General features: G+C 43.6%; 1 protein-coding gene across 12 annotated transcripts in view; it reads left to right on the forward strand.

Moving 5' to 3' along the window:
- Positions 1–22,439, forward strand: part of ITPR1 (inositol 1,4,5-trisphosphate receptor type 1) — a 182,818-nt gene that overhangs the window by 127,261 nt on the left and 33,118 nt on the right. For all 12 annotated transcript variants that reach the window (XM_026857342.1, XM_026857345.1, XM_026857344.1 and 9 more), the window contains 8 exons: positions 8,085–8,265; positions 8,879–9,132; positions 14,543–14,743; positions 16,799–16,909; positions 18,212–18,307; positions 19,035–19,157; positions 20,166–20,270; positions 21,113–21,305. In XM_026857342.1, coding sequence (XP_026713143.1) covers positions 8,085–8,265; positions 8,879–9,132; positions 14,543–14,743; positions 16,799–16,909; positions 18,212–18,307; positions 19,035–19,157; positions 20,166–20,270; positions 21,113–21,305 — 1,264 coding nt within the window. The remainder of the gene's footprint in view (positions 1–8,084; positions 8,266–8,878; positions 9,133–14,542; positions 14,744–16,798; positions 16,910–18,211; positions 18,308–19,034; positions 19,158–20,165; positions 20,271–21,112; positions 21,306–22,439) is intronic.

Here is a 22,439-nt window from a genome sequence, read left to right on the forward strand (position 1 = left end):
TTACTTCAGAACATGACATTAAAAAAAATGTTGATAAGGACCTATGTCAACTGTCACATTCATCTGTGGGCAGTGATCTTGTCCTTTTGTGAAAGAGAGCCCTTTCCGAAATGAAGCATGCTGCACATCAGACCCTCCTTCACGGCACAGTTACCTTCAAAACACAGCGTTGAACCTGCACTAGTAATTAAGTCAGTGCTGAGGAAATCTGCGTCCTGATGCTCTGGCGATCTGCAGCACGTGAGGAGACTTGAGATGGCAAAGCCGGTAGGAGCACGCTGACTCTTTCACATGTATTTTAATGTATTTAGCACAGTGAGGTCTCAGTCTCGCTTGGCTGTTGGATACCACCACAATAAAAAGTAAGTCCTACTAATAATGCATGGAGCGACAGAGCCAAAGGCTGCGAGGAATCATTCCTGCAGAGATGATTTAATTTTTATTGGGGGCAGTAAGATGCATAGGTGAGACTGAGAACAGACTCGATGAGATTGTAACAATACCACATAGTCTTTCTATGAGCTGCAGCTGATACTACATTTTGAAGTATATTTGGGCCATCGGTATTCCTGTATCATAGCATCTTTCAGCCTTTTTGCCCAAAGGGAGGTTTTATGCTTAGATTTTGATGCGCCTATCTGTGCAACCGAGCAATGTAGGTGAAGAAAAGGAAGAGGGATGCTACGTCAGGGTTCAGCTGCATTGCTTGTTCTCCTGTCTTGGTAGCCTTGTGGTGTTCATGGTGGCTGGGTACCATGGGCCTCCTGTGCGGCGATCCTCAGCATTCAGGTGAGATCCTGGGCCTGTAAGGAACAGGGACGTAAATTGCTAATTCTCCCTATTCCTCTTGGTGGGATCCAGGTCCAACATAAACTTTTAAGATGATCCCTAGCAGGATTAAAGTCCTCCACAAGCAGGCAGAGGCAAGCTATTCAGAAAAACAAGGTCATGCTGCTTTTTTTTTTTTTTTTTTTTTTTTTTTTTTTTTTTTTTTTTTGGTAAGCACAGGAATCAACAAAGCGATGTTATATAACTTCTATTTATATCCCACTTGCTCACTAGCTGCAGGCATACAAGAGTAGCTGAGAAGGGAATTTAATGAGCTCTCAGGGCTTGCTCACCTTCCAGAGCGGGTAGGAGCCAGCTTGTTTTTGAAGTGCGTCAGCAAATGAAACTGGTGGTGGGTGGGTGGTTTGGGTAGGTGGACTGACTTGTTGCTATGGTTTTCTTTAATTCCTCTGTCTCTCAAGAAGATCTTACACTTTTTTTTTTTTCTTTTGGGGAGTCTGCAGACTTCCTTGTTTCTCACACCTACACAGAGCTTGCTGGTTCGGTAAGGAAGTGGGATTCATGCTCCTGCCATGCAGGAGCCTTGCACAGATTAACTGAGTGACCTGGCGGGTGCGTGCTCCCACATGTGTGCAGGAGGAACTCGAATAAGGCTCTGTGCCGAAAGCAGGTCAGGCCCCTGAGTCTCCCACGCTTTGGAGGCCATCTGCTCTGTCTGGGGGGGGATTTAAACCCCAAACCCAACAGTCACGTTTCTACCTGTCGTTCCCCCAGTGTGCATTCATCTCCTGGTCATCATCCAACATCACTGCCCCGGGGGTTCTGTACCGGCTCTGGAAGGGCACGAGGGGACTGTATCTCTGTGAGGTTTGTTCTTACTCTCCTCTTTCTGACATGACTTGAAATTGCATCAAGATTTTAGGCGTTGCAGTAGGAGAACATGTATGATAGAAGGGCTCTTCCTGAAACAAGTGGTGTAATTCTGCTGTTGCCTTCATTTCAAGCTGTTCAGGAAAGATGAGCATTTACATGGGTCTGTGTATGCTTGTACCCCTCCAAAAACCTCCCTAAGGTGGGGCAGAATCTCCAGCTAGGAGTAAGAGTCTTCCAGGATGGCGCGTGAATGCCCCGACAGAGAATTTGTCTTATTTGTGGAAAATAGAGCTGGGAAGTCCCCCTTCTGCTTTCAGGACAAAGTTTATTTTACAGTTTGCAAAAAAAAAAAAACGGGCAATTGAGGTGTTCTGGCAGATTTTCCTTATGGGTTTATTTCAAACTGTGAAGCATGTTCAGCATGAAATATTTCAGCTGCCATTTCCTTAAGCTATGCAAGACTAATGATATCTATCACTCACGCCCCAGAGTGATGGATCTTTAGCAAGCCAGGACGTATGAAAGATTTCAAGAAAAGAGAGGGATCGGTGATATTTAAAATAAATATCTGAGGGGGGAGAGAAAGCAAAGTTAGGTTGGAATTTTCTGCAGTGGAAGCCCTTGCAATATGTTTAGGCAGAATGTAAAGGGTTGGCATTTGTACTTATTTCAGTGCTTGTGTTAGCAGTGCAGTTCCCCTTAAAATGTGGCTGCTTTGAAGTAGTCCAGCTAGAAGAAACGGTACGGGGGTGGCAAGCTCTTTCTGCAAACATGAAGTAGCGCAGAAGTTTTGCATTAGTTCATGCTGGCAGCCTGTCCGGATAACCCAAGCAAGTTAACATCCCCGTAATAATTTCTCTCTAGTGTTGGAATAAAATGTCCTGAGTTGAAGCCAGATAGCTGATCTTTCTCCTGTATCTGGAGGGACTTTCCTCCTGAAATATCCCGGACTAGTCAAGTTCATGGGGTATTTTCACTGTCAGTAGAGAAATGGGGAGGGAGATGACAACGGTTTGCTTTAATTTGTGAAATATTTGCTGGGGCTTTGCTTTCCTTCCTTATTGGTAATCAGATATTTGTTTTCCTGGGGAATTCTTTGGGATACGTTTGGATGGTTTGGCAGGGCTTAACAGCTGTGCTCTGTTGAAACAGGGCTGTGAAGTACAGAGGGTGTGGCCCCGAAAAGGCTCTGTCCTCTGCGGGATGACGGCAGGCCCTGGTTCTGCAGCCAAATGCTCCTCTAAAATCAGGCCACCCTTCTTTTGGGAGGAAGCACGCAGCTGAGCAGATGCATCTTAAACCCAGCGCCTGCTAATAGGTTTTAGTTCTATTTCTCACGACGTGATCATTCAGACAGCACATACAGTCCAGCCTGTAATTACTGAGTCTGGGGCGGAAAGCCAAGCTATTCAATGCAAAACAATCAAACGGTTGTTCCATTTCTTGGCTGGCGAAACACTTGTGGCTTCAGGGCAGATCCAGCTAACAGGTAACAGCGTAGAGGAAGGTGTTCCCGGCAGAGGTGACAGCGCACACAGGCAAAACTGGATAAGCCTTTCAAAGGCAAGAGCAGGAAACAAACTGCCTTCAGCCAACTCGGTGGGTTTTTTTTTCCCATTTAACAATCCTACGCTGGGCACAGACTCATTCATCATTAAACTCATTGGGGATTAGTTAAATGTACAGTGGATTAGTTAGCTGGGTCTCTACTCTGTACACCTTACACAAAGGTATGTCTGCTGCGTTTTTATGGTTTTGCTCTCCAAAGGGCAGATGTCAGCTCTGCTTGTTAAAAAACCCAGTTTGCTACCGATTGCTGGTAGGTGAGATATGTTAAGGTCCATGCTGCATGGTTATCCTGCCTCCGTAATCCCACTCCCCCGAGCTGCTGGGTAGTTAGCTGAGCTTGTCTTCCACTTGTCATTGGAAATTATGTATATTCTATGTCAAGAGTCTGGAAAGCAAGGCAGGAAGGGAGAGGAGGTGAAGTGGTAATGTTAGGAAATATGACTGTTCTTTGCTGATTTTTTTTTTTTCTTTTAAAATGTGATTCTGCAATCCAGATTGTTAATGATCTGCAATATTTAAGAACATGCCAAGAAATAACCACCACAGAAAATGATATTAATTCTGAATAAAATGCTAGCAAGTAAAAAAAGTATTTTCAGTTTAGCGAAAAAAGTAGGTAGACATTCAAGAGTGTATGTAAATAATTTGAAGGGAAGAGGATACCAAGTTCCTGGGAATAACTATAGAAGAGCCATTAAAAAAATTAGTATCAGTGACTAGAAGTTAGTAACATAAAAAGGAGCTTAATCACATGTTTCTAACAGTTATTAACCACTGGAACAGACTACAGATAGATGTATTAATTGTCTCTGGCACTTTCTAAAGAAAGATAGGATGCTTTTCTCAGAGTTGTGTTATTTAAACACAACTTTGGGCTCAGTTAATGAGCGAGAGCAAAGGGCTGATGGTGCTCAAGGGTGGGCCAGGCTGTAGCTAACCAGTGTGCTGCAATTTAAACTTGGCCTTTGATTTATTTCCTAGTGAAATCAGTCACTTGGTATGCAGCTTTTCTGCAACACATTTTGTGTGGACCAAGGAAATAGTCATAGATGGAATGGTGATGGTATTTACTTACTGTCTTCCTTTGGTCAGAGGCAGTGTGCTGCAGGGGCAGAGGTGTAAGGGGGATGTTCTGTTGTGCTTGAGTTTTCTGCTTGGATTTGTTTAGGAGCACAGCTGGGTGGTGGAGAAGAGAACGAAGAAGTTATTCCACTGGTTTCCTGGTACCTAGTGGTGTTTAGTTGTTTTACTCTGTGGTATTTCAATAGACTACTTTGGATGATAGGAGAAGGAATCGGTGTGGCTGGCTTTGCAGATGTGTGGTGCCTGTGCTGGGTGGTTCTCCTTCCATCCCCTCAGAACAAATACAGCTCATCATAACGCTTGATGTATCATATGCCTGTGAAAGAAGCAGCATCCCGCTGCTTGCCCAGGGCTTCATAACCTGCATGGAAACCATGCATCACAAATATAAATCTGTTATTCTCCAGTCACCTGCAAGTCTTTGAACTTGGCGAACCTTTACACAAGAAGATTTTTCCCCTTTTTGTTTCTTAAAGCTCTTTCCGTTGCCCCAAGTTAATTTTGAATGAGTTTTTGGAGGTGGTGGTTGCTCCGTCTTTAAAAATGATTGAGAATTCTTTGTGTGTTGTCCTTGCGCATGGTGGGCATCGCTATCACGTTGGAAGCTTGTGCATGGCATCGGCGGATGTGTTTGGGTTTCTTTCATTCTGTGACTGTGTAATTAATTGTGATCACATTATCTTTGGTATTCTGACATCATAAGTCTTGATTCATTTAATCAACTGGTTGATGTGCTCTGGAGATGTACTGCTTTTGATTGACGTGTGTGTACCTGTAAAGCTGTTTGAATCCAGCATTCATAAAGCAAACTTCATGTTCTGCTGCGCATCGTGTGATTTCTTGTTTTAATGGTAATGACTTTTAACAGTCATTAACAAAACACAGTTGAAATAAAATACTGTTTCATACTGCATGATTTTAGCACTCTGTAAGGGCAGGCTACTGGTCCACTGCTAGTGTCTTGAGTATGCGATGAAGCTCCTATCTTCACTTGCCTTCCAGGTAGCTTTTCCTCTGGTACCTTGTACCAGGGTAGGCAGACATGGTCCACATACCGGAATGTTATGGGTCACGCTTGCCTGCCCTACAGTAAGCTTCCAGATCACACATCCCAGCTGGGTGGTGGCTAAGTCGGGGGGGGGGGTGTCTGTCTGGGAGATGAGGAGGCAGTCTGGCACCATTTTCCTTGGGGGACCCTTGGAGGGACAGCTGATGTCAAATGCTCCCGTGTCAGCGGTACGTTACAGCGCTGTTCTTCGAAAACACGCACAAGCGTAGAGGCTTGCTGTTCTCTTCATTCCAAGCCACTCTCCAAGCACACTTGCTTTTTCAGAAGTCTTGTTTGTGGTTGCATGATGTCTGTGCAAGCCAGGACCGTAGCATATGGTACTCTAAAATGGTCACTCTATTTCCCTTTTTAAAAAGGGAGATTTTTCCCGTTTTTGCTTTGAGGCTATATCTGTAAATAAATTTTAGGATTTCTGTCGTAATTATCACCACCAATTACCTGCTCAAGCGCAACTTGCAAGATCACACCTCTTAAAATACAGTAGCTTTGATAGCTGGCATGTGGTTGATTTATATGTGTGAAGGTGTTAGGCATCCTGACCTAAACTGAAACAATCATTTAGTGACAACCATTGAATGTATGCACAGCACGCACAAGAAAGCTTTACTGGAAACGTTCGTTTCATTTGTTTTTTTTTCTCTGAAGTGCAGTGGAAAGTCAGTTAAGAAGCTTGAAAAGATGACAAAATTCAAGCCTGTCAGCGAGTAACAATTACTCTCATGTGAGGTATTCAGCATAGTTCATTTAAAAAAACCCTTTCCTTCACCACTGCTTCATCACAGGGAAACTCCTCCTGTACCAGGCTCTTGAGATGTGCAGCCAGGTGACAACCATCGCCTGCCTGATAAGCAAATCATGCTCTTTTTGAGAAAAAGGTTACCCTTTCTAGAACCAATGGTTTATGCGCTTGTATCTGTAAAATGTTATCATCGGCATGCTTGCCATGGAATACTCTTAGAGTAAAATTTTCAAAATGCAAAGCAGATAAAAACTTTTCCTCTGTCTATACTTGTAGCCACCAAGTAAGAGACTGCTTCAGAGGGTTGGCTGTCTAAATAACCTGACCCTGGGTTTGGTTACTGGTCAGCAGCTCTGGGAAACCACGTTAATTATGACTGTAATTTGATGGTATTCTGTCCACTAAGTCTGGTCAGGTCAAAGAACCAGTTTAGAATTAAAAAAATGTCTGGAGGTATGTTTTATGAGGGGGAAAAAAAAAACTTGATATAAAGTATTGGATTAGAGAATAATTCTGCAAATACTCATAAACAAATTGGGTACCCAAATCATCTTGTGTTATATCACAGGGCCTAGCGTGGTTTCTGTTGCAAAAACTTTGGGCAGAGGGATCTCTTGCAGTGCCCCGGCATGTCTGTGCTACTAGGCTGTTTGGATGTCAGGAGAAGGGACCAGCACAGCTGGCTTTGCAGATGTGGGACACCCATGCTGGGGGGTTCTCCTTTCCCTTCTCTCTGTTAATCACTAGAAGTAAGGACAGACTCTTAAGACTTTACCTGAGATGCTCAGGGTAGGTAGAAGATATAGCAATGGTGAGAGGGATATCTCATGTGAATATTGACCAACTTCTTTAAATAGTAGTGCTCCTCCTCTGTCTGTAATCAAAGACACAACTTTATTTGTGTTTCAAAGTCATTCAGCGCTGTTCTGACTGCAGCTGCTTGGGAGTGATCAAAGGCAGGCGTAGCAGAGACGGCCTTGTGTGCTCCGCTTTGTAGAAAAGCGGGCAGGATATATTGCTATTCCCATTTTAATTTGTTTTTTCAATAAATCAGGCTTCATTCCTATTCATCATGTAAAGCTGTTGGATCGTGAGTCGCTGCAGAATGCTAACTAATTTCATAATACTCTGCATAAGGTGACCCACTTACAAGTTCATCCTTCAGTCGTGTTTAAGCTCTGGTCTTGATTTATGTAACAGCATATTGGTTTCATCAGGAATTGTCTGATCACTCACTGTGTTGGCTCCTTTTTGACCTGTACATGATTTGTATTCTCCTCAATTTTAGGAAGAACTTTCTGTCTCTGTGCACATATGGGCAGAAGAACATTAAGAAACCTTCATAAAAGTAGTCAATGCCTTGAGTCTTTCTGTCACTTAAAGATATATTAGAGTAGGAATTAAAAGGAGTTTGAAGAAGTCTGCTGTGGACAGGACAATGGAAACTTAGCACAAAATGTCCCTCATTATGTTGCCTTGTTTGTACATTTTTGGACTGCGACTTAACATTGACTATTGCATGTTGTGAGTCACAGTCCCTTTCATTTGAGGTCAGGAAGGCAGGACAGTTCTTTTTCCTCTGTATTTTGCTCATACGCTCTTGTTTCTGAGCTGAGAATCAAATTACAGGTAATTCCATTGTCCTTACCTTACTTTAATTCATTGTATTTACTTTAATTCCTGTTGTTGAGAGAGAAGTGTGCTGCCTAAATGTATTATGGGTAGTGTGATTTGTGCATGCACTTTTCTTTAAAAATACATTTGGAAGTTGTTAATAAGGGAGTTAATGTAGCTGAGACACTTGGGTGTACGAGTACGAGTTTCCATTGCTCTAGGTTTCAGTTTACTGAAAACTAATTAACCTCCCAGTCCTTCAGGATATCATGCAGTGCAGAAAGGTGAAATAATCTGTATTCAAACCTGTGTATGAAGATACAGCTCCTGTCCCATTTTCTTTTGTAGCATTCGTTCTTCTGCCGACTGACGGAAGATAAGAAATCTGAAAAGTTCTTTAAGGTTTTTTATGATCGCATGAAAGTGGCACAGCAAGAAATCAAGGCTACTGTCACAGTCAATACTAGTGACTTAGGAAATAAAAAGAAAGATGAAGACTCAGACAGAGATGTACCAAGCAGGAAGAGAGGTAATCCCCAGTTGTTCTGTTTCTGAAGTGACAAGGGAGTAAAATGCTGTGTTTTGAACTCATTTCAATTGATGCAATAATGCTCTGATCTCTGATCCCACAGAGCAAAGTTCAGAGATCAGTGGTGCCCTGGCTTGGGATTTCAAGAGCTTCATCCCCTCTTCATCCATTTGTGAGATTGTGCTATTGAAATGATGAAAAGTATTTCTGAGATGAGACTCTGCCACCTTGTCTATCATGACAAGCTGCCCCAATCTGATCTGTAGTAACGACCCTGGACTGTGGGTTGTGGTCAGTGCCTTCTCTAACATTAAGTGGAGAAATCCTAATTTTCTTCTATAGCAGGTCCTTTTATCATAACTCCTGATAGTGCTAGATGTGTGTGCCCTAACCAATTAATACCAGAATTTATAACTTTAACGTGGTTTGCATAAAAGGTGCGAAGAGAGTGACATGATATCCTTCTAAACTCAAGACCCTCACATCACACTAAACATACTTACCAGAAAGAACTGGCCCATGTGTGAAACTGTAATGGGATATGTGTGTGAATGGATTTTCTGGTCCCCTTTATTCAGGTTGCCTAAGGAAGATCTGTTCTTGTGTGTTTTAGTGAGAGAGCCTATGACCCAAATTACCGAGGAAGTCCGGGATCAGTTACTGGAGGCCTCTGCAGCTACAAGAAAGGCTTACAACACTTATCGGAGGGAGGCTGATCCCGATGACCATTATTCAGCAGGAGAAGGAGCACAGTCTGCGGCAGACAAGAGCAAAGATGACCTGGAGATGAGTGCTGTGATCTCAATAATGCAACCCATTCTCCGGTTCCTGCAGCTGCTCTGTGAAAACCACAATCGGGATTTGCAGGTACAGCAGGCATGCTTATGTTGCATCAGTCCCCCTAATCCCATGCCTTTTTAAGTTGATATATGACTGACTGTTTTCTTTGACCTTGAAGAAAATCCAGTAAAAGTATTCATACTTTGCTGGGCAAATATAGGGAAGTCCCATTACCCCGTGTTCGGTGGCCTTTTCACTGTATCTAAAAGGTGGTGGAATCAGCTCTTGTTGTGGCTTTTAAAAAGTGTATACTGCAAGCAAGTGTTCTGGAGTGAAGTTACTGATGTACTTTTGAGAGGGGAAGGAAAGAAAATTAAAAGTCACATAGAAAAAACAAGAGCATTTGGACCTTGGTTCCAGCAGCCCTTAAGCATGTGCTTACTTTCCAGTGAACAGGTTCTCCTGGGTTTTCATGGACCTGTTTGTATGCACAGAGTTGGAACACGGGATGGTATCAAGAAAGCGTCAGCTGGAGTTGAATCTAGTGAGGGACATGGAGGGCAACAAGAGGAGCTCCTGGGTTGTATCTGGGAGAGCAAGGGACTGCTGCTGAGTGGGGCAGAGGCCCTCGTGATAAAGGATGTGGAGAAGTCCCAGGGGCTTAATGCCACCTTCACCTTGCTCTTTACTGCTAGGACCAGACTTTACAAACCTTAGGTCCCTGGGACCAGAGGGGAGGTCTGAAGCAAGGAAGATGTACCCTTCCTGGAGAAGAATTGGGTCAGGAGACATCCAGCAAGCTGAATGTGCGCAAGTCCTTGGAGCCCGGTGGGATGCCCCAAGCTCCCTGTGGAGTGCGGGGGCCAGTCCTGGGCTCCTGAGTAGAGCCAAGAGTGTCCAAGGTGACGGAGGACTGGAGAGGCAGAGAGAGCTGGAAGGGGTTGGCCTGGGGAAGAGAAGGCTCGGGCTGTCTCACTGTCTGTATAACGACCCAACGGCGGGCTGTGAAGAGGACAGAGCCAGGCTGTGCTCCGTGGTGCCTCGTGACAGGGCGAGGGGTGCTGGAGTAGACAGTCTCCAAAGGTCCCTGCCAACTTGGCTGTCCTGTGATGTTCTGTGATGTGTTTGTATAATTTTAAATAGTGAGCCCAGAACTTGTGCGTTAGCAATCTTATCTAGCGCGTGCCTCCACAGGAGATAAGGTTTTTGCTTACAGACGGACTGCAATTAACGGGATTTTTGTTCAGCGTAACCACTGCTGCTGGATTAGATTTGACCGCAAGCAAGGAGCTGGTGAGATGCAGTACAATGTACTAAATGCCCTCATAAAGGAGGAATAATTGCCTTGATTGCATATTGTTGTACAGCACGCCAGAAGTGTAGGACCCTGTGTGAGTGCTTTTCAGACCTGCCAAATCACTTCCGCTGAACTCAAATGCCCTGCTGCTGGCAACATAGGAAATCAAATCTGTATGGTAATGTTCCTGTGCTGTGAACATGTAATTCCTTTAGCATTTTATAGGTGCTGAGGTTACATACATGAGGGTTTCTCCTAATTTTTTTAAAAAACTATTTGATCTTTGTTTTGTTAAACAATTTTCATGCCGTTAGCGATGTCGGAGACAAGTAGGACGGCAGTTTTAGGTGGCAGTAGTCCAAACCGCATGCACATGATCCTTCGCTGCTGCTGTCTTTGGCTAGGCACTGAAAGCTATAGGAGCAGAATTGATTTCACGCCAGCGCAGAAACTTGGCCTGAGCTGTTCACCATCCTGAACAATTAGATTTCCCAAACAGCAGGTAGTTGCGTTCAGCAATAGAAGAAAAAGGGTTTTTTTTTAAATTTGAAAAAAAAAAAAGTTGGAGGAACAAAACTATAATCATCTTGATGCTTGCCTTTCTCCTTCAGCCCTGGAGGAGAGGCAGCAGTGTCTGAAGCTCCAAGATCTTTGTGTCTGCAGCTAGTATGTTGTAACTAAACTCCTTATCAATATTGTTAATGGACTCACTGCTTAAAGGAAAAAAGTAAGACCTATTCTGGAAGCTGTGTGTCTTCCAAAACTGTGAATGTTAAATTTGAATTAGAAGTGAATAGGAATCACCTGCCCAGTGCAATTGTAGGTTTAGCAAACCCAAGTGTTTTACAAGCAGTTAGCAATTGTGAGTTGTGCAAAAACAGGAAAATGCAAGTCATGCCTGTAAGAGTTGATAGGTGTTTTAGATGAGGAGGAAGTCTTTGTGAAATGGCTTAGAGAGTTGCGATGCTATGCCTTTTGCATCACTTGGCCGTTCCCTTTGCAGATAAAACTTCGGTTTGTTCCACATTACACACGGTCAGTATGCTCTCCCCCTCCAGCCTACTCTTTGGGTCTGGAGGAGGAGTTGCAGTATCTTCTTCAAATTAATGCAAGGACCGGGGTGGATGCTTAAGGACGTTTTGTTATCCACTTTAGGCTGAATGCATCAAATTTTGCTGTGGAATACTCTTGATAGCTGTTTCTCAGCACGCAGATCCTTAGGTGCTCTTATTAAACTTGTATTAGGTCTGACCCTTGATTCTCTGCGAGAGCTCAGCCTTGAAAGCAAAGCTGTCGCAGCTCTGAATTGCTGTAGCCAGCCTGTTGTCTGGTCTGGTTTGGCTTGGCTGCAGCCCCATCAAGTTTCCTCACGAGGTCTTTTCTGTGCTTCTCGCTTCTGAGCGAAGGTGTCCCCGTGTGCTACAGAAGCAGTCACGAGAACTGAAGCCCGTGACAAGCTGAGTGAAGCACCCGGGGAACGCTTTGCTGTAGGCGCCTGGGCAGGTCATACCCCACAGCCTTCCACACTGCCACAGCCAAGCATGCATTACGCTTTAATAGCCCATCTTCCTGGGAAAAATAGCACTTCAGTTCTTTCTTTCTTTCTTACCAAGGCATTATTTCTGTGAAATAAAAATATTGTAGTAATATGCTAGCCAGTCATGCTCAAATTAAAGGTCTGAGTTGTAGGTTATATACAGCTTTTGTGCAAAAAAAGCAGGGATTGGTACACCTTTTCACATTGGATTTAACTGTTTCTTTTATTCATAATCCCTGGAGACACAGCCTAGGTGGTAACAGCTCTGCATGCTGCAGGAGGGTGATTCAGTAATTTGACTAGTGGAGCAGTACTGGTGCATGCAGAGAATGAGCTGGTTTAGGTCACCATGTTTGAGGCAGGAAGTGTGTGCAAGAACTTTATAAGACAAAGAGCAAGCCTGTATTCAGCAAAAAAAGCTTTGCCTTACCTGATTGCTTGTAAAGAAAAATCTGATCATGTGGGAATACCTCTTTACTAAGACTTTCTTTTTATTTATGTTATTTCTTTGCAAAGATTTTCCAAATAGGGATCAAGCTTTCTACTAAAACAAAGACTATCCAAAGAAAACATTTAGGTTTTGGGGGGAATTACCCACTTAAATGGTAGAACTGTGCTCCTTCCAAGGATTCTGTGTTCATCCCTGCTTCAACAAACCAAGCCAGTATTCTGAAGGTGGCCAATTTTATTTTTAGTCATTATGTTTCAGGATACTCAGCTTTAGGCTGTGTACAGGTAAGCAAAGTCTCTAGCCCTGACATGCCGTAGAGGACTGGTTGCAGATGCTGCCTCTGTCAGTGCAGCTCTATCTGGTCACGTGTCCCAGAAATGAGGAGGACTGGGATCCCTAAAAGCAAATAGTAGCAGGAAGTCTAAATATCTCCAAAAGGTCATTCACAAAGGCAGGAGCTTAAACACTGTCTGACTTTAAGTGCACTTCATCCCATCAAGAAGTATTTCTCTCTCAACTGAGTATATGGGGTCCTTAAAGTTAGGTGATATGAATGCTCTTTTCCTCATTTTCTCCAAGATCCCTCAAGGTGCATATTTTTCATATGTTCTAGCTGAATCTGCAGCTCTGTCGTCTTTATTCTGAACGCAGGGTCTTGCGGGTGGTGCACACCTCAGGTTCCTTCCCACTGAAAGCAATAGGATGGCATGTTCAATACTGAAGAGTTGTGTTCCCACGCTGTAGCCTGTGAGATGTTCTGGATGACAGAAACTGCAGAGCTCGATCTGTACCCACTGAGACAGCAACAGACATTCCCTGGGGCAGTTTCTCACAGTGCAGTGGGGTCTTGTTTTCTACAATTTTTTATTTCCCCTTCTTTAGCCATCTGATGTTGTCCTTCTGCCTCCTGTGCCTTCGTTCCTTCTCTTTCCTTTGTGTTTATTGACTTTGAATCAAGAAGCTAAGGCTGGTATAAACCTAGCTATAACCAGAATAAATGCCATACTGCAGCTGGGGAGCGTTTAGTGTCATCGCTTTCAGTATTACCTGTTATTTTTGCTTTTTTCCTGGAGGGAAGTCACAAGCTCAAATTTCTGTAGCATCAACTTTCTACACTCTGACAAGTTAATCAAAAGTCAGGATGCTAAATGAGCAATCAGTTGAAATATGCTGAATCACTGTCACCTTTAGTCTGCATTCATAGACAGCGTTTTCCTTTTTTAGCTTAGCCTTCAATTGAATCTGGCAATTTCTCAGTCTGTTTGCCTTAAAAGACTTAATAGTCTGACGCAGGCACTAGAGGCAATCAGTTAACGGTGCTCCTCTGCAGGCTGGTAGCAAAACCCTTGCTGGTTCCACAGTCCTATGCATCTTGTTTGTCTGAGGGGTTTTTTTCACCTCTGACGTGTTCTGTAACGTGCTAGAATTAAGCTAGATAGGATTTCTCCTGCTAAAACTTTGAGGAAAAGAAGGTGGTGGTGGCTATCCACTTTTACAGCACACCGCTGGGAACACAAACAGATCTGAGTCACTGGGAAGTTGTTTTTTATTAATTGTCTTTGTTTTGGTTGGGTTTGGTTTATTTCATTTGGAATAGGGGAGAGAGGAAACCTGTTTAATCCGTGTTGATAAAACTGGCGTTTCGTTTGAGGAGCTGCTCTTCATCAGCAGCTTCAAGCAGGGATTACGATAATTATGTGGGAAGAAATGCAATTGAGAGAAACGCATTTCAAGACGCCTTCCTTCAAGGCATGCAGTCGGGTGCCTCCGTGCTGCTTGCGCAGGCAGTGCTGCTGTGAAGGCAGAGCCAGGGAATTCCTGCTTGTCTTGGGAGGAGAGAGCCTGGAGGGATGGTTAGCAGTGAAATGTAGCAGGTAGGCTGGAAGGAAAGCTTCCAGGCTCAGAAGGGCTTTTGGATCCGCACTGAATGGCCTGTTCCGTGTTGAGTTTCAGTGCTCTAATGGATGTGCTCTCTTTATTGCTGCTTGTCTTCTATAAAATTTGAAGCCAACAGGCTGCTCAAGAGAGCGGTGTGTTGCAAGCTAGCCCTGGAAGAGGCTTGAATTGCTTGTACAGGCTCCAGTGAAATTAGAGCAATGTATATTATGCAGTGCAGTTGTGGCTTGATGAACTTAATAAAACGTTATGGTTCAAACATCAGTTTGTATGCTTTTTTTTCCCTCCCGTCCCACTTTTGACACTCTCCCTGCAGAATTTCCTACGCTGCCAGAACAACAAGACTAACTACAACCTGGTGTGTGAGACGCTGCAGTTTCTGGACTGTATCTGTGGAAGCACAACTGGTGGGCTTGGACTTCTTGGTCTGTATATAAATGAGAAAAACGTAGCACTGATCAACCAGACACTGGAAAGCTTGACTGAGTACTGTCAGGGGCCTTGCCACGAGAACCAGGTAATACATCCATACATAGCTGTAGAAAGCACCACCTTCCTCCCTCCACCTGCAGCGTGCACTCTGCTGGGCTTGGCTCTGTCTGCTAGGCTCGTGTTGTCTTCTTACAACCCTGCTCACTTTACTTGCCCTACAAAGGGGGTCTGGTTTTGGGGTGGTTTTTTTCTGTATGAACTCATAATAATCAACTTCTGTTTCTTAGAGCCTCCTCTGAGGACTTAAACCACTCAGAGCAGTAGAGATTTTTCTGCTTTGCTATGATTTAAGTTGTTTTATTAAGACTTGACAGAGTGGGGAATTTTTGCACTCGAAATACTTTGTTGTAAAAATGTTGTTAAAACCAAGCTCTTCCTGTCATAAATGAGGTCAGAAGTGTGGCTCCCCCAGCCTGACGGGAGAAGGTTGAGCTCTGTATCTTCGTTAATGAAGGTGATAACCATGTTGAGGTTATTTTCAAACATTGTGTTGTGTGTACAACCAGGCGTGTGTCACTGCTGACTGCCCACGCACTTGCATGGGAAATGGGCAGTGGTTCCCAGTGAGCACAGGTTGGGTGCTGGGGGACCCCCAGGTGTCTGCTGAGGGAGAGGCAGCCTCTGCCAGCTCCCCCCAGATCATACTCACGGTCAGCAGGATGTTCTGTTCTGAGCAGGAGTAACTGTTTTAAAGCAAGAATGGTGGTTTAAGTAACCGTGTTACAGGGTTACAATGAATAATGACAATAATCCTATTGGGTGATGCAGTTACTGACCCACAGATGGACTTGGTCTGCTCTATGCCTCAAAGGTTGAATCATCAACAGGGAGTATGAGAAGATACTTTGCATAAGCAGGAGGTTTTAGGTGCTCGAGAATTATGGTTTGCTCCAGTGGGAAGGGGCAGATGTACTGCTCAGCCCATGCTCTTCACCTTCCCGCAGGTTGTACAGCTGTGTGTTAGAGCAGTGTCACCAGTTAGTTGGGCCCATTTCTTCTGCCTTTAGTCTAGGTGTGACTCTTGCTACAACTGTTTCAGTGAGTCAAATGAAGTCTGAAAGTCTAGAGTAGACCATACTAAAGAGATAGCTACCCCAAAATAATTTTCCAAGCTCCAGCTGCTCTGTGGCATTGACTCAGCAAATTACATGTGTGTAGAGACGACTTTTCCCATGGGGCTGGCATGACCTGTGAAGTCTCCTGGGGTGGCTCTCACCTTTCTAACGCGCAAACCTCTGTTCTTACAAACACGGATAGCTGCTTATCTCCTCTGTGTGCCTGCTATTTGAACCATAGTATGGTACAGAAAGACTGGAATATGATTTTTTTAAAAAAAACTCTCAAGAATATCTGTCCTTTGAAGTGCCTTTTCTTTGTGCAGTCAAATGTAGTTTACAGCCAAGCTAAACATAGTGGGGGTGACCTCTTGCATAGATATGATTTCACCTGAACACCGAACACATGAGGCTGTGCATGTCAGTTCATAACGACAGTTTCTCTCTGTTATTTGGATCGGATGGAATAACAACCTTTAGATATAGGTACGGTTCTTCACAGTGGAGCTTGATGACAGAGCAGGGCTCTGGATGTTGAAGCCAGCAAGCTACTGTCTGTACATTTTAGTTACAGACCATTTTAAAGGCAGGGTTAAAGGGTAAGCAAGGAGGTTATGGAAATTCACAATCTTTGGTTAGACAGGACTGAAGTAGGTGTTGATTGGCACATCTAAAATAAAGAAAACTCTCCCTAATCTTAGTAAAACAGTGTTCTTCCTTAGCTATGTGTTCAGCCTGGATGCTTTGGCATGGAAACGCTTCGTTCATCAACTGTGTTGCTTTCTGCTTCCTGAGGCTGGGTGGTTTCAGTAGGACATACCATGGCTGATGATAGGAAAAGCTTGAAAAAAAAATGCCTTAATCTTTTGTTATTCCACTGGCTGGAGTTTTCTGTTCAGTTATCCATCTCAAACAGCTTACAGGGTGATGAAAGAGGTGACTCTTCTGTTCTGGCTGGGTCACCAGCCTAGGCTCCATTTTTAGTGTAGACAATTGGTGAAGTCTGATGAATTTTCTTTGGACAGAACTGCATTGCTACTCACGAGTCCAACGGTATTGACATCATCACAGCATTAATTCTCAATGACATCAACCCTTTGGGAAAGAAGAGGATGGACCTTGTGTTGGAACTGAAGGCAAGTGAATATTTTGTGTGATCCATGTTAACAGTAAGATGAAACATAATTTTATTGTTGGAATTATGTGGGTGTTTATTATATCCCAATATTCATAAATGCCAAAAAATTATATGCATCAGTGAGCTGGAGGCAGTGCCCAAATATTGTTTGTCACAGGTATTTCATCTTTTAAATGTCTGTGACAGTTATTTCATCTTTTAAATGACATGGAGCCACCAGTTTTCAGATGGGGGGATGCAGGCAGTCAAGATAACGCTGAGGAATTTTAAAATAATTTCCTTAAAAATTCCTTTAAAAATTTAAAGCTAATGAAAACTTCTCCGTTGTTGGTGAGCTTTTACATATACAGTGGAAGTAAAATTTCTTGTGCTGTGGCTAGTTTCCTAATACTTTATTGCTGTTGTTTAATCAGTTGATGTTTAATCATCAAGAATTTTTTAGGACTGTTTATATTAATGCTGGAATAATTAGCCCTGGTGCTGGTTTGAAAATACCCTAGCAGTTTGTCTTCTAGCAACAGTAGTCACAGAGCACTCCTGCTTCAGCATATGTTTTAGAAATGTTTCCTTTCTGACTTACTGTCTTGTCTTATAGTGCAATGTCTAGTTGCTTTCCGTTGCCGACTCACACCATTATTATGGGTAACGTGGGTTTTTTATTATTCTAAATAAAAAAATGCTTTTAGACACAATTAGCATTATGCTTCAAAATTAAATACTTTTATTGGTTTTTATTGTCAGTCATGATGGATTTTAATCTTAATTGTTTGTATTAAAGTAGTCTGGTGCCTTGTGGTAGTTTCCCATTTCCTCCCACTTATTTTTTGGCATGAGCAGGTCACAGAATAATTTTCAGTTAAAAGCAGCGAAGCACGTCTGTGTCTTCAGCCTTGGCTGTCCTTTGATTTAATCAACAGTATCTCAAGTAAAGCTGAGCTGCACCATCTTGGAGTTGAAAGCTTGTAGTAATGCTGCAGTATCTTTAAAACAAAACAAAATAATACAAGCTTGAAACCTCAGCGTTTCAGAAATCTGAACCTTCACTTGGGTTAATTTGATGGCCCCCAGTAAGTAGGGTTTGGGAAATAAACTGGTAAAAAAATCTATTGATGTATAAGTAGTATTTCTGAATAATTTGAGGAGAGGGGGTGCTCGGCAGGGTGAGGCTCTGGCTGGGAGGCTCGTACCTGTAGAAAGCGGGTCTCTCGAGCCCCTCCAGGCAGTGGGGTTGGGACCGCTCCAGCTGGGTGCCCTCATTTTCAGTGGGGCAGTGATTGGTGCTGTTCTTCCCTCCCTGCAGAACAATGCTTCAAAACTGCTCTTGGCGATCATGGAGAGCAGGCATGACAGTGAGAATGCGGAGAGGATCCTCTACAACATGAGGCCCAAAGAGCTGGTGAGTCCCTGGGTCACTCCAAAACTCCCAACTCCCTTCAAGCCAGGCGGAGACCAGGTGGCTGTGTCTGCCCCACCGTGCTGCCAGAGGTCTGTGCAACTGGAAGACCCCTCAAGGATTTGGTTGAACGAGTTCAGTATCCACAGGACTTGGGTCTGCCTAGTCCCCAGGCAGCACAAGCGATTGGGGATGCTACAGAGGAGGCACTCAGCATCCTGCATAAGGCAGGGAAGGAGCATCATCTGACACGTTGGAATCCACTGTAGAAGCCCTCTGCAAAAGAGATCAAGAGAAACAAAATTTTATTGTTACCTAAAAGCTGTTCAGTAGACTGTAGCAGGCTTTTGGGCTGGTTAACGTATTAATTGGTAAAAACACAAACAGGAGATTCAAAGTACAGCTGAAACACTGTCGGCTTGTCTTGGTGCACGTAGCTGCAGCAGGGGCTGGCGGTCAGAACAGGATACAGAGTACAGCGAGGGTGGCCCGGAATATATTACCTGGAGGGGAATGTGAGGGTTTTTTTTCTTGTGTCAGTGAGCTGGGCTGAAGGTGCTGAGTTCAGGTCTCCTGTTTCACCCTGGATGTTGAGAAGCCCACTGATCTTCCTCCTGAATGTAGACGCTCAGCTCCCTTCCACCTCTGAGTGCCCAGTGTATACTGGCTGAAAGAGACTGCAGCGCTCAGCCTGGGCTGTTTCTTCATTGGCCTGTGTCTGTCTTTCTAGGTGGAAGTGATCAAGAAGGCTTATCTGCAGGGAGAAGTAGATTTTGAGGATGGAGAGAACGGGGAAGATCTTGCGGCATCTCCAAGGAACGTGGGACACAACATTTATATATTAGCTCATCAGGTAGAATTCCACCTACAGCTTTTGTAGCACCAAGTGTCACAAACTGTGAATAGCAAGAGATCTGCTTTACCCCGAAATTGTTTTAATGGCTCACCTCTTGAGAAAAACTCTCTGTACCTTCTCTTTTTATCTGAGAAAATTCCAGCCCTTATAGAATTTTCTGTTCTGATTCCTTAATATAAAAAATATCTTGGAGGTTTTTTTAATAATGGGAAGTAGGTAGGCTCTTGACCAAGTCTCTGAAGACACGTGATGCAAGCTCTTGGCAGTACTGGGGAGCAATGTATTATTTTTCAGCTGTATCAAAGGTTACTTTATACCCCCAAAGAAATTCTGCTTGGATCAATTAAACTGTAAGCAGAAATCTCACTGCTTTTATGGTTCTTGCCACATTCTCTTTATGCTGGAGCCAGTCAGGTTTGTTGTATTGATAGTGTGGTGTTTGAAAGGTAAAAGACTAAGGGGAAAAAAAATATATTGAGATCTACTTAATATATTGATGCTACATATATCATTCCGTTAGAGACTTCTTGTTCCTTTAGGATCTGAGAAGAAAGACCATCACTCTGCTTTAAGATGAATTTAGAGCATCCAGAAGCATTTTTGGAGCAGTGCTCTGTGCATCTGCTTTTCAAATGTTGCAGATTTTCTCTTCCGACCATGCCTGGATACTTGTGTGATTAGCACACCTTTGAATTAGGGTGGGTGTAGGAGAGACTGAATGTGAATGTTCAAAAAGTTTCCCAAGTCAGGCAAGGGGTGGGAGAGGATGGGTAAAAGAGGAGTACAACACAGATATTAAAAAAAATAGATATTTGAATCATTCTGACTTGCTCCCAAAATAGAGCTGCAGGGTGTCTGGTTGGAATAGAACAAGCCTTCTGTCAACTTTGCCCTTTCTTAGCAGCTGACTGCATACTATTTCTTTTTTTATGCCAAAAATCAGAAATTTAATATCATAGAGAGACATCTGGTGTCTCCCACTCCCTTTGCATTCCTTTATTTTAGTTGGCTCGTCATAACAAAGAGCTGCAGAACATGCTGAAGCCGGGAGGTCAGATAGAGGGAGACGAGGCTCTGGAGTTTTACGCCAAGCACACGGCACAGATTGAGGTACAGGGAAACCGGTGGCTGCCGGGAGGGGTTGGGGGGGTGATCTGCTGCAGAAAGAGCCGCTCGGAAGAGAAACGGTGGAGTTAAACACCGGTTACATTATCTGTGATATTTTGATTGAACTGACTACCTATGTGTGGACTGTCATCTTTGACATGAGAATATATGTGTACTTATTTTTTTATTTTATTTTTTGACAGCCGCTGGGGGGGAGCTATTTTTGAGCTGTCATGTGTGGGCTTTAAGATGGAGCTGAGCAGAGCTCTGTTGGCAGGAGGAAGTGTAACTTCGCTTCTGTTACATTTTGGCCGGTACTATTGCTGAATCCATAAAGTTAGTGATAGCTTTTGCCATTCTTTCTGTATTAAAATGACAGTTTGGCCTGATGCACAATCTAAGAGGCTTTTTAAAAGTAAAACACGCCCAAATATGGAGAGTTCACAAAACTCTCTAATAAGCAGTATAAATATAACTATTATTCCTCATACTTGCCTGTGCAATCTGTGGCTAAAATTTGCTGAGATTCTTGAATTGGGTGACCAGATTGCTCTGAAATTCAGCACAGCTTTGGTGCAGGATTCACCGGGCCTCTTGGAAATCCCAGCTAAGAACAGTATTGCCAGGATAAAGACCACAGCATAGAAATTATCAGTCTTGGAGCTAAATGTAGGCCTGCTTTGAAAGGTAAATTAAATGAAGTCTCTATCAAGCTGCTGTTCTATGGAAATGTGTCCAAGTTTCTACATGTAGTTGGTTTGAAAGGGAGGGAAAAAAAAGACAGACAGACCAAGAAATAAAAGCACTTCAAAACTAGGAAGAACTCTAATGAGGCTGCTATTCAGATTGTCAGGTCGGACCGTACCATGGAGCAAATCGTCTTCCCTGTGCCCAGTATCTGTGAATTCCTCACGAAGGAGTCCAAGCTGCGGATATATTACACCACGGAGAGGGATGAACAAGGCAGCAAGATCAATGACTTCTTCATGAAATCAGAAGACCTCTTTAATGAGATGAACTGGCAGAAGAAATTGCGAGGTAGGTTGCCTTTGCCAGTATGGTTGTGTGGAGCGTTACCAGCAGAGCACTGAGGTCAGGTTTTCGGAGTCTGAAATATTGACTTGGTAGCAGATGGTTCCCCAGTGTGGCAACAACCTTGATAGTTGTTTGAAAGAGTCTTCTCCTCTGCACGGTGGCAACATGCTGTAATGAAGTCAAGCTTAATGCAAGAGCAATATGGACCAACTGGAGGGGATCCAGGGGAGAGCGGTAAGAAAGATCACAGGTCGTCTTTTTTAGGATCCAACAGGAAGGAGCAACTTTGTGAAGGTTTAGCTTAAATGAGAAGGCATTTGGTGGCAGGGAGAAATGGAGAGAGGACAGCTGAAGAAAGCAGCGGTCTGTTCTCCTTCCCTGTGCTGGATACACAAAGCAGTTCTTGAATGGCAAGGAGCAGTAAAGCTGGATAATGTAGCGTGGATTGATGGCATCTCCAGCAATGGAGGTATTTAAGAACAGGGGTTAAGCATGCGCTTTCCAGTAATAGTAAAAGTAGAATTCAACCTTTTTTTGGACAAGGAATAGACTGGCAGACAGGCTGATGAAGTCCTTTCCAGCCCTGTGATGCTAAAGCATCTGAAAGCAAGCATTTTGAAGCACTGCTTTTCCCTCTGAGGTTCCCACTTGCAGCTAGGAAAACTTTTAAAATTATATTTTAATTCATACAGTGCCACCACTTCCCCCAGTAAACTTTCTAACTCATTTGCTTAAATTTATTTTTTTTAAATTGATTTCTTGTTTTGCTCAAGGAGAAACATTGCACACAAGACTCGGCTTCGGTGGGCAGTGATGAGTGGTTAGAATTTACCAACATGACCCTGTGCAATGTGAGAGATAAAGCAGTTATTTCCTGCTCAAGTCAACATCTGCCATCTGATACCACTGCTGTTCCCCATGCTTGAACCAGCTAAACGCCAGTTGTTAGTGCAAAGACTGGTCCAGAACCACCTCCTAGAGTGAAATGTAAGGGTGGGCTTCTGCTGTAACCTGCTGTGAGCCACCGAAAGCTGCCTGCTGCCCGGGCACCCCACAGCAGCATGGTTAGCAACAGCTTTCTTCCTGACAGAGGCCTTGCTGGGACTCTGTCAGCATTGCCTATCATAGGAAAAAAAT

Source organism: Athene cunicularia, assembly GCF_003259725.1.
Source record: "Athene cunicularia isolate RWA chromosome 12 unlocalized genomic scaffold, athCun1 chr12_part1, whole genome shotgun sequence".
Lineage (NCBI taxonomy): Eukaryota > Metazoa > Chordata > Aves > Strigiformes > Strigidae > Athene > Athene cunicularia.